The 12,638-nt window shown below is 42.7% G+C and overlaps 1 protein-coding gene across 1 annotated transcript in view; it reads left to right on the top strand.

Annotated features, from left to right (window-relative positions):
- LOC116390877 (uncharacterized) overlaps positions 1-6,185 on the top strand; it is a 9,588-nt gene extending 3,403 nt beyond the window's left edge. Inside the window, exons 2-6 of the mRNA XM_031860996.1 lie at positions 897-1,765; positions 3,272-3,326; positions 3,440-3,523; positions 3,638-3,874; positions 5,644-6,185. Coding sequence (XP_031716856.1) covers positions 1,367-1,765; positions 3,272-3,326; positions 3,440-3,523; positions 3,638-3,874; positions 5,644-6,185 — 1,317 coding nt within the window. The 5' untranslated portion in view covers positions 897-1,366. The remainder of the gene's footprint in view (positions 1-896; positions 1,766-3,271; positions 3,327-3,439; positions 3,524-3,637; positions 3,875-5,643) is intronic.
- The last annotated feature ends 6,453 nt before the right edge of the window (positions 6,186-12,638 follow it).

Here is a 12,638-nt window from a genome sequence, read left to right as displayed (position 1 = left end):
TTACTTTGTTGCCTAAACCTAACTAAGTAGTTTTGTTACCTAAACCTAACTAAGTTTCCTGTGAAGACGGTAATGTATTTTGAAAAGACCGTATGCATGTAACGAGCATAAATTGACATGTGTTGCTGGACTTTCATAGAAAAAATACGAAAAATTAGGAGTAACTTTTCATAGGATATCATACGAACCGTTGTATGAGGATATGATGAGGAACTCATATGTGACTTCCCGTGTCTTGTTTAATGTCATTCCCTCTCAAACTTCTGTCATAACTCGTGGCTTTCTCCTGACTGAACCTGTACCAATCGAGCAGCATACGAATTGGGTTAATCCAGTTAGGAGGGAAATCGTGAAGAACCACACATGAACCACCAATGAAGTGCTACGTTTGGTTACCCTCCACAGTATTTGAAAGCCCTCCCTACGCTGACCTCAGATCCGGCCCCCTACATTGTATACAAGTGGAAAGGGGACAATGAGCCGTCTGCTTCTCACCAGCCGTGATTTAAAGAGCGGTGATGAATATATTTCCTATTCCCATCATGTAATCCTGAGGGTAGACCACTGATGCTCCTCCATGAGGGAGGCACAGCCGAATGGGAGAGCAGAGCGTCCAGACCAGGGGGAGAAAATGTGTGGCACAGAGGTTTTGTCTATGGCTCATGGTAGTAATGAGCTCTTTGTTAACACTCAGATCTGTATGTGCACAAGGGTTCAGTGCGGCGCATTATCTTGCCTTTGTGCGTCTCTACGGGAAGAGCCACTACCATGGCAACACCAAGCAATGAGTACCTTTTAAAAGGCTGGGCTGCTCTCTCTCTCTCTCTCTCTCTCTCTCTCTCTCTCTCTCTCTCTCCCTCTCGCTCTACCACTCTCTGTCTTTTATCTGCTCTCAGGCCATTCCACCTATTTCCCCCCACGATAGTCAGCCGAGAGACAGAGAGGATTGCACAACAGGAGGATTTCTTCATATCTGTTCAACAGCGTTCTGCAGGCTGTTAGAGAAAAGTGAACTTTTTTTTGTATTGCCACAGTGGGACATCTGTACTCACTGCAACATCTTTGAGATTTTCTAGCAAAAAGGACATCTGGACAATAAGATGTCGCTCTTGTGTTTCTCTTCTGGGTGAATGGATGCTGCTTCGATACTGACTGAGGCCTGAGGATGATAGCTGGATATACACAGTCAGGTATCATCTGCATATTGGGAATAAACAGAAATGTGGATTTTATTTTTGGCTTTGTCCTAATTGTGAAGCAAAACTGGATGTCTAAGGCAACATGTGGACAAGAGCATGACTTTGCTGACTTTGTCAAACAAGTCAAAAAAGCAGAGGTATTTAAAGAATGTATTTAATTGTCAGTAATGTCGGTGAGGCTGTTTTATCCCCGGGGAGGACCCGGAGAGCAGAAGCTTCTGGGTGTGGAAGCAGTGAAGACTGATGAGGAAGAAGACTGTTTGCAGCAGCTCTCTCTCTGTCCTGCCTGCAACCAGGGGTACGACACCGTCCTGTTCCTGCCGTGCTCTCACACCATGTGTGCTCACTGTATAGCAGCTGCAGAGGGAACGAGATCAGGTCAGTCTCGTTGCCGCGGCGTCGACCCGACGGTCTGCTCTGTGCCGTGCCCACGCTGTCGACATCCTGTGGAGCTGCCATGCTGGACCTGGTCTTCTGCTACTTCCTGTCTCCCAAAGCATGCCACCTTCAGCGGGGACACAGACAGGAAGGAGGGAGCATCTGAAGATCACCCTCAACATGTGCAGGTAAAGAGACCCAAAGTAAGAAGAGCATGTCTGTAAAGATGCAAGATTTAGATGTTTTGTCCGTTACATGCTGGTACAATGTGTGAAGTGACATGCAGGGTGCCGTATTGTTGACACCTTGCAAAGAAGCTTTTGTGCAAAAAAGAAAATAGTATGAATTAGAATCAATATATGCAAGAAATATAAGGGATGGACATTTCAGGATAATAAAATATATGTAATTCAAGTATCAGTATGCTAAACTGTATACTGGCCCATGTGGGCTGTGCCATCTTTCAGTATATGAAAAAGTATATGAAAATGTACTTGCTACTAGTGCCACGCAAAATATACAATAGAATAGAACCAGAGTGAAAATATTTAACAAAAATAAATAAATAATAATTAAAGGTTGCACTGAAAAACCCAGCCCGGTGTTTCCAGTGTTTTCCAATGAACGTAGCTAGCAGCGCTAGATCCAAATGTTGCTAAATCTAGTGAGAAAGTTGCCAAGTCGGCAACACTGACAGCCCGTCCCTTTAGGCCTCCCTCCAAATATATAAAATATACTCACAATTGTCAATAACAGCTTGTGGAGGCTGCTGTTTTAAGAGATAACATTGACAATGTAGTAAGATAGAGTTGTAATAATAAGAAATATGCCTTCAAAGTAGAAGTTATGCTTATTGACAAATTCTGTATAACACTTATAAATCTCCACAACTATATTATAGTGTGTTATAGGAAATGTTTTTACTTATTGGAGTTGCTTTTTCAGATTATATTCATTGACTTTTGTGAGGAAGGAATATCTAACTTGATTATTTATTTTCTTAATTACTTTTATTGATCTTAAAACTGTCAAATTGAAATGTTCTAAAGTCTAAAAATACTGGAAATTGGTTGGCAAACTATTAATTTGCATGTAAGTTTTAACCGTAAAACAATAGGTCGTATTTGCTCTCCTAAAAGTAAGATGATTATATTGATACAGTTCCACTCTCATATTCGTCCAACTGATGTAAAGCTACGGGCAACGGCCAGTTTGATTAGCTTAACTTAGCATAGCACAAAGTCTGGAAATATGTTGATACAACACATTAATTAATGAATTAGCACATTAATTAGCTCTAGACGTGCTGGTGGATTTGTTACCTTTGGACAGAGCCAAGCTAGCTGTTCGCCCCCCCCCCCTGTCTTTGTGCTAAGCTAAGCTAAATGCCTCCCGGCTGTGTAGCTGCATACTTCATAGACAGACAGACAGATTCCCCAAAAAGTCAGATTATTTTTTTAAAAGTGATCATCATCGCTAGTGGGATCTAACCTTATTTCTTGTTGGATAAAAGCTAGTTTTCCTGACAAATTCTTATCATTTCCATGTGTTTGATGCTACTTATACTGCACTGTAAGCGAGTATTATTGTGCTAGTTTTATGAAATACATTTTCATTCTATGCAACATGTGTCCCTGGTTCGGATTCACTTCCTATGTCTTCTATTTTGAATTCCAAACTTCACTGTATTTTAGGGGAACTCATACTGCCGGGATTCAGGTGACGTGACGGCACAGACCTGTTTACATGGTGAGTATAGCGATGTGTTCATCGGCCCCAACCAGTTTCTTACAATAAACCTTGATCTACATGATCTGTAAACATGAAAACCTAATTGTGTACACTCTCCTTGTTTGACCCAGGCTCCAATACTGCCAGTTCCTCAGCAGCACCAGTGGATGGCGTCGTAGACTTGCGAGAGGAGGAGATGGAGCAGTCTGTCTTCGGTCAGGAATCATACTTGATGACTTTGAATCCCCAAATGAAATACACCTTGTGTACTTTAGTGTGTATGACATTTTGATTGTATAGATTAAAACCTATAATCTATTTTATTTTAGGACTATGTTTTGCTCTGGACCCTTCAACTATCCCTCCATCCCTCCATCTTTCCAACTCCTCCCTCACCGTCACCCACCAAGGAGAGAGCCCTCATCCAGACGACAAGGCCAGGCGATCAACTGCCTCTGACCCCTGGGCTACGCCGGCCCTCCCCCAGGTCTGCGCTGATGTTGTCATTGCACGGGGACAGTATTACTGGGAGGTGGACGTCTGCAACAGCTCCGTCTACAGGATCGGTCAGAGCTCTCTGTTTTTGTTTGGGTTGGTTGGCTGCCAGTGTGCTTATTGCTTCCAGAAACCCTCACTGTTAGTCAGCAAGACTGTGCTCGTTTCAACCCACACTCACATGTATACACACACACACACACACACACACACACACACACACACGCACACACACACACACACGTCATCGTACACAGCTTCACAGCTCATAGTGCCACCAAGTGGTTTTGAACATTGTTCATTGGTTGAGCAACATTGGAAAAGTGAGCTTGTGTTTAACTTCATATCTAGTGTGGCGTGTAACATGTTTTCATTTGTTTGGAATATGAAGAATTGCCACATTAGCATTTAAAAAGAAACAGTAACCACAGAAAAGATCATATTTCAAAACATTTCTGAAAACATTGAAAAATATTGATATTGCGCGTGTCCATGATATCTTAACCCTTTGCCATAATGTGTCTTGGGTCTTAAAAGACAAGCTACTTATGAGCGACCAACTAAAGGAATAATGCTTGTAAACTTTTTTGAACATGGTACTGACAATAACAAATAGCAAAAAACTCGATTTTTTGCTATTTGTTATTGTCAGTATTGTCAAACTCAAAGTTGTATTCTAGCAAAGTCATAATAAATCACAGTCACTGTTTTGGGGTTCTCTCTAGAGCAGAGGTCTTCAACAGGAGGTACTGCAGGGGGTCCGCGAAATGTTTGGTTAATTAGACAATAAAAAAAAATAAAAAAAAGAAATTCTCTAAACATGAATCTGTACATTATTTTAATAGTTCAGTGTTGTATGAAAGATAACAGGTATCTTTATGCATGGCAGTGGCACTAATAGGCCATCACTCATTTTGGTTTCCACATTTATGTTTAAAATGAAAACTTCAGTTTGAATAGCTTGTATGCATGATTATCATGCAATTGACAATGTTGATATTGGCATTGGTATCAGCTGACAAGGTATGTTTATAAATGGCAGTATAAACTCACTGTACTTTGCACATGTTTAAAATAACAACATGAATATATGAACCTGTGTATTATTTGAATGACTTAGTATTGAATGCACAATAAAGAGGTATGTTTGTACATGGTACTAGGCCCATTTAATATAAAACACAATTTTATACAATATATATAGTAGGGGGTCCCTGCTCCATCTCGCTATCAGTTTGGGGGTCCTTGGCCTGAAAACGTTGAAGACCCCTGATCTAGAGTATTTAGATTGTAATATTCATGCTCCTATTCTGCTTGTGAAATGTATGTGAATTGTCCTGTGGTGCAACATTGTAATCCTAGTCCTCAACTGCATCAGACGCTTCCTAATTTCCCGCCTTATTTTGCTACCATCAAAACCCTCCAATATTCATTGGAGTCACTAGCATGGCTAAGACGAATGCTTTTCATTTTTGGCTTCTTAGAATAGAGTAAAATAATGAGTCAGAATGTATCATGTTCCAAGATTTCTATGGAGTCGAGAGATTATGGGTTTAAATTCTTAGTAAAGGCGGCTAATCAATACATTTATTTATTTACAGGGACAGTGCACATTGATCAACATTTCAGTTCCCACCTCAATGTAAATGTGCCAGAGTTAGCTAGAGAGCTAACTTTCGTCTGTTTGTCTGGGTTATTACAATTTAGATTGAATATTATCTGTACAGTTCAACAGAAAAAAACACTCTAGTACAACACTGTACAGCATAATACAACACAATACTTTAAATACATAAATAAATGCACAGTGAATATGAAACTTAATTTTTCTGTCTCTCAGGTGTCAGCTCACTGGATGGTTCTGGCGGCTGGTGGCTTGAAAGACAAGGCCCGTCTTTTTGTGCCGTGTATGATGGGAGCCATGAGCCGCTGTGCTCTGTCCCGCCTCAGGTCAAAACCCTCGGGGTCTTCCTGAACATCGGAGGGGGGGCCCTGAGCTTCCACAACGCTCTGACCCGGGAGCACCTAGCCACCTTGCCTACTCGCTTTAACCCGGTCGGAGTCCTCCCGGCTCTGGGCCTGGGCCAGGGTCGACTGAGGCTGCGCTGCGGCCTCCCACCTCCTCCTCACGTGTTCCTCAGTAAGGACTCGGCCTACAGGGGACCTTGCTTTGCCAGCGGGGGCCGGTGGCGCAGGGAGATTGCCTTCCAGTCGGTGAGGAAAGTGATACAGAAGTTTGAGGAGCTGGCTGTGTCGGACTCAGACTCGGGCCTGGTGTCCAGTTTCGGATCGTCCTGCTCTACCTTGGCTTCCCTTCCAGATCCGGGCACTCTTGGGATGTTTCCCTCTGGGCAAGCAGGACAGGAAACCGCAGCTGAATAAGAAACTCTTCAATGGGAGCACCAGAAACACACTGCTCCTCCAAAGGGGTTTTGATCTTTGGCTGTCATTTAAAAGGCTAATTTTTCATCTTGAAGGACTTTTGGCTGCCTCTTCACCAGTCTCAGCGTGACCCCCGGACCTGCAATCGACTCTCTCCCCAGGACGCAGCCCTCTCTCTCTCTCTCTCTCTCAACCAAACAACCCCCACTGGTATGGGGATCGGGCCACGAAAGAGTCCTCTGTAATGTGAAGTGTAAGGAAAAGGGTAGGCTTTTGAGCAGTGGGACTCCTTGATTCGTCTCTGTGTGACGGTTGTCAGACAGCAGGGGGGTCCTACAGTAGTGGTGCGCACGTTCCTGCATGTGTGTATGTGTGCACAAGCAAGACAAGGAGTGTGTGTCGTTTGCTCAGTGTGTGTGTGTGTGTGTGTGTGTGTGTGTGTGTGTGTGTGTGTGCGGGAGGGAACAGTGTACGAGCGGCGGGGGGTGAGATGAAGGAGGTGTGAGTACAGTGACACCAGCGGTGTTGACACAGCGTGGCGAGGACAGGTGGTAACGTTGGTTTGTCCCGCGGCCTGCCTTCGATAGGACAGTCTGGGGCTGCCCTTCTCTGACCCTTTTGAAAACCACAGGACTCCCGAGAGACTTCAAAAGGGTGCGACAGAGAGCAGGAGAACAGAGAGGGAGAAAGAGAAAACAGCATGCATGAATTAAAGACAGCAGGTGACGACCGAGCTGAGAGAGAGAGAGAGGGATTCCCGACAGCTTTTCATCCAGAAGCTCTGAATAGATCAACTGGCTCAGGACACGACGTCTTTGAATTTGTGTTTGCTGAGCTTCTAACTTCCGTTAGAAGTGGTGATTGCACATCACTGTATAGTAACAGAGGCATGTTGGTAGTCTTGGCGCATAAAACAATGAAAGAGGCACTTTCAGGCAAGTCCTTTTATTGGTTAGATGTTGAATAAAATGCATATTTTTTCGACCTGAGTGGTGTCGACTCCTGGGCACAGACATGTAAAAAGGCACCACCATCTACATAGGAGTAAGACACAGACTTTTATAGATTTTTAGCATCTTTTTGCTGTTGTCTTGTGTCTCTTTGTAGTCGTTAAGCATCTCTCCATGTATTTTGTCACTTTTCTTGTCAATTTTTATCTCCTTGTAGTCATTTTTTGTCTATTTGTGGTAGTTTAGTCTTGTCTTTGTGGTTGTTTTGTGTCTCTTTGTAGTAATTTTGAGTCTTTTCGTAGTTGCTTTGTCTCTTTGTAGTCATTTTGTGTCTCTTCAAAGTTGCTTTGTCACTTTGTAGTCATTTTGTGTCTCTTGGTAGTTGCTTTGTCTCTTTGTAGTCATTTTGTGTCTTTTCGTAGTTGTTTTGTGTCTCTTCGAAGTTGCTTTGTCACTTTGTAGTCATTTTGTGTCTCTTCGAAGTTGCTTTGTCACTTTGCAGTCATTTTGTGTCTCTTGGTAGTTGCTTTGTCTCTTTGTAGTCTCTTTGTGTCTCTTTGTGGTTGTTTTGTATCGCTTTGTAGTCATTTTGAGTCTCTTCGTAGTTGCTTTGTGTCTCTTTGTAGTCTCTTTGTGTTTCTATGTAGTCATTTTGTGTCTCTTTGTAGTTTCTTTGTATCTCTTTGTTGTCATGTTCTGTCTCTTTGCAGCTGTTTTGAATCTCTTTGTGTCTCTTTGTAGCCTTTTCCTCTTTTTTCTTGGTTGTTTTGAGTCTGTTCCTGGATGGTACGTCAGTTTCCCCCGTCTCTTTGGGCCCCCCCTGGGCCTGTCCCCAGTCGGCCCGTTCAGTAATCCATCCATGGCTTCACACATCTCTGGTTTTTCATGTGAGCCAGATTCAGTTTGGCAGTCGATGTTCACATTGAGCCTGTATACTTAATGGCGTCACTATTGAACAATTCCAAGTATTTAGTCAGACTGTAAATCTCATTTTAAGACGAAAAAAAAATGCTCGCAATTATACCAAGCATCAGTCAGTATCGTGGGTCCACGGGGGCGTTTGTGTGGACTAGTAGCAGTGGAGTTGTGCCAATTTTCCATTGAGCATCATTCATTTCATGCAAGCACGAAATCAGTTCAGCAGCGGGGTCAGACTCGGTAATAACCGGTGAGTCAAAAGAGAAGCTTGTCAGACTGTCGCCTCTCAGACCACTCATCAGCATGACTGTGTGTTGATGTTTAACGGTTAGGGTATTTACCGGGGGAGTAAAAAAAAAAGAAATTGCATGTGCCGTGACCGCTTTTTTGGCGCGGCTCTCTCTGCAGATCTATCTGCTTTTAGAAATAAAGTGTGTGGAAGCAATTTGACTCTTGTAAACAGAAATGAGAGGGACGTGATGCAGATTTCAAAGAGCCGAGAGGAGAAAGAGAGAGAATGAGAGAGAGAGAGAGGGGGGGGGGGGGGGGAGTTTTCCAGGAAGGATGGATAAGACTTGAAACACGTTGTGCCATGTGTGAGTGTTTGGCAGCATCTACTGTATGAACTCTCTTTCTGAACATTAACTGTTTGGCAGTGGTAGATTGTAACCAAGTACATTTACTCAAAGTACATTGAGGTCTTGAGTATTTCCATTTTATGCTTCTTCAATATATTATTCACATCTTGCACTGAACTGTATGTTTTTATTATTATGTTTAATGTCTTATTTATTTTAAGCTTATTTCACCTCTTTTATTTGACTCTTTTATGTGTCTATTGTTTCTTTTATGTCTCGTCTTACTGCCTTTGGATGTGTTATGTAAAGCACTTTGAATTGCTGTGTTGCTGATCAAAGTGTATCCTTGCCTTTATACTTCTACTCCACTACATTTCAAAGGGAAATATTGTGTTTTTAGTGCATACCAATGGTGTAATGAAACTACTCGAGTACTGTACTTATATCCAGTTTTGAGGCACTTGTACTTCTCTTGACTGACATTTTTGTCACTCAATACTTCGCCTTTATACATTTCAAGGAGGAATATTGTTCTTTATACTCTATAGTATATATATTTGTTAAAGATTACAAAACGTAAGAAAAGTATAATACAATGCATTGTCCAGTTAAAATCACCCCCATTGGCCAACAATGACAGTAAAACACAGCTGACACTTGAATGCATCTGTAATGACAATACGATAATATAAGCTACTATAAAATAGCACAGATTCTGCTTAATAATGAGGACTTCTTTCAATACTTTAAATACATTTTGCTGATAATACTTGTGTACTTTTACTTAAGTGGGATTCTTAAAAAAAGACTTTTATTTGTAAGCATTTAAATGTTGGTATTGCTACTTCTACTCCAGGAAAGGATCACAATAAAAGATTCTGATATTTCACTGTATCGGGCGATCTTAACACTCATATGGGGCCATTTTATTAATACACGTTGTGTACTGTTTTTATTACTGTATATTTTACACTGAATACTTCTTCACTTTCCAAACCAAACAGACAAGACGCCCTACAGCATGAAAGGCCTCATCGGGAAGCAAATCGTGCTCAAAACGATATTTATCAGATTGAAGTCCCAGCATCTCCTCGGTGCACATTTTCTCCGTAAATTTCGCTATTTATTGGCGGTTGAATGACGGGAGACTTCACCCTGTAATCAGCCCCTCTCCCCGAGGTGTCAAAATAAACCAAACACCCCAAAACACCCCACAGCAACCAGAGCCAGTGCATTTGGGAAATAACTCCTGCCCGCTAATTGCCTGCAGTAATTATTGCCACACTCAAAAAAATAGTGAGAAGAGAGAAAAACCAGGTCCTGTTTTCCGACAAGCGTCTGCAAATTGATTCCGTTTGTATGAATAAACGTCGACTCTGCAAGACTTCTGCCATTTGCATACACTGGGTGGAGGAGAGGCCCACTCGACCCCCTTCTTCCCCCGTTGCAGCACAACATTAGCTTTACAACTGGGCCTGTTATTACCATCATCATCAGCATCAGCATAACAGTGGCGGCAGAAGCGCCGCGCGCTGCTTGTTTTGTTGCTCTGTCACTGAGCGGACATCCTCACAGGTTCCTGGATGCACTTTAGTTCTCTTGATCTGAAAGAGAGCAGAATGAGTTCCCTCCTGAGATGTCTGCCTATGACAGAAACATGCGCACATAAATTAGGAATGCAACCGGACACGAGCTTCTCCAAACATGAGTCAGAGATAATCGGGTCTTTGAGATGCAATTCCAGCGAATTAATAGGAGAGGAACGGGAGGTCACATAAACACAAATGTATTCTAGGGAGCCATATGGGAGCCAGGATTTAAAGATGCGTGGTGTTTTCATTCTTTTTTTAAAATTTTAAACAAATCACACGCTTATTTAAGTCTCATTGTAAAAGCAAAGAGCGAAACATGTCATGCTTGTTAGTGCAGTAAGCTTCCATGTGATGAGGAACAGGTGGTGTGTGTGTGTGTGTGTGTGTGTGCGTGTGTGAGTGTGTGTGAGGGAGGGAGACAGGCACATCTGCCAGGCCATCATAGCTCACTGGTTGAATATTCACACCTCCCAGTCCAACCAGCAAACAGGATGCGGTCCCCAGTGAGTGTGCGCGCTGTGTAGTCAAGGCAGACAGATTAAGGAGGAGGTGGGGGGGGGGAGTGATACTGTTAAACAACCCGCATTTATGACCTGCAAGCCGGGACGCGTCTGACAGACAAGAGCAAATACACAGCGCTGTGATGCAGAGTGAAGTACCCTTATGTGTGTGTGCGTCCATCCACAGCTGCACCATTGTGCCATTATGGTTGTAAATCTTAATGTGTCTTTCTACGCCAGCAGTGTTTCACATCCAGAAACCTGCAATGTGGAGCGATATTGTATTTTGTTTAGAGCCAACGAAATAAAACACAAAGAACATTGTGTCTGCTTACATCTGAGTCTGAATCGAGTCAACAAGCGCCATCCTCGGTTAATCGATTTTATTGGGCTGTAATGTTTCCTGGCGTTGTTCCGCGATGACTTCAGAGTTCAATCTCGCTCTTCTCTGCTCCTTCTCTTCTCAAACATAGACAGCGAGATGTGGATCAATTCAAGGCGAATGTATTGTTTTTAATAAAGAATATTCATCTGTAATACAAGATTATAACCCCATACAGTGATGTGATGGCCCCACAGCTCAGTGGAGTTCAGGGACCTGGACACAAAATATTCTCATTGTAAACTTAAACATTACATTCAATAGCTACTGCATCAATATAGAACATGTCCAACAACCTATACATGATAAGGTGTGCAGGAATAGTGTGCTGCAGGCTATTCCAAACGTTTTGGAACTAAAGTCCGAACCTCACTAAATCTGGCAATTATATGTTTGCTCACCAGAAACACGTAAAACTGCATGACGCTATCGAATCAGTAAAGACTACTTTTTAATTCGGCATGGGCCTACACCTTAAATAATATCATATTATCATGCCGGAAGGATCTTGTCTCATACACTGTCTTGAAGTTTTGAAATAGGAGTTTTGAGACGTCCGGGTCCGTTTCCAAACATGCGCCTCCAATACACAAAAAACAACCCTGCCGTACGGGTTTTGTTAGCTCCAACAGACCGTTTACCAGTCTGCCTAATGAATCACCGTGTGCAGCGCAGAAGAAGAAAAGTGTCGCTTATCACCCTATGATGAAGTGCAAATAGGCCATCATCGACTCCCGTTGATGCTCTGGGAGGGAGAGGGGTGAGGGAGGGGGAGGCAGGGAGGGGTCGGCGTGAATCTCCACACCCGGATGGAAGTGGCTCCCACAGGACACATTATGTGACACATGCGTAAAACTAACACCCTGCGTTCGCACATTGGCCTGCACTTTTGGCACAAAACGGATTACATTCAGCACGTTTTTTAATGTGGAGACACAGAGTTTAATGTCCTCTTGCGTGTGATTAGCAGCATCTCTGTTGGCAGAGAAACTTAAATCAAATAAAAAGAAAATGGTACACAACTGTTTTTAGCTCCTCAGTGGTTCTCAAAGTGGGGTTTGGAAACGTTTAATGGCCACAAACAGCAAAATAAAAATGCTTTTTTCTCTCACTGCAAAGGCACTAACATGTTCTCTGCAACGACAAACTGATTATCAAACATTCCCCCAAAATCAATCAGTCCTTTTATTCCAAACATCTCAGCCATGTATAAGCCTGACCTTTGCTGAACTCTGTGAAATAAATCAGCCATGAGCACCATACTACAGTAATGTAAACTCGAGCCACGGAGCGTTTTATTCGGGCCCCCAAGAGACCAACTGAGGAGCTGGACTGTTGCTCAACGGCTCTGTTTTTGTTTGATGGGAACATTTCCCAGATCTAAATAGGCCCCTAATAAATTTCCCTTGTTGTTGATGTTGTTTGAAAAAGATTTGAGGCCTTTGGCACCTGTATCCGCATGTGAGGGTCATAATAAATGTGATTTTAAGTCGACTCCTCCAGGCTTTTCAATGAGCCAAAGGAAACAATTTG

The sequence above is a fragment of the Anarrhichthys ocellatus genome, unplaced genomic scaffold, assembly GCF_004355925.1.
Source record: "Anarrhichthys ocellatus isolate YVR2014 unplaced genomic scaffold, GSC_Weel_1.0 scaffold24, whole genome shotgun sequence".
Taxonomy (NCBI): domain Eukaryota; kingdom Metazoa; phylum Chordata; class Actinopteri; order Perciformes; family Anarhichadidae; genus Anarrhichthys; species Anarrhichthys ocellatus.
This window is presented reverse-complemented; position numbering and strand designations above follow the sequence as displayed.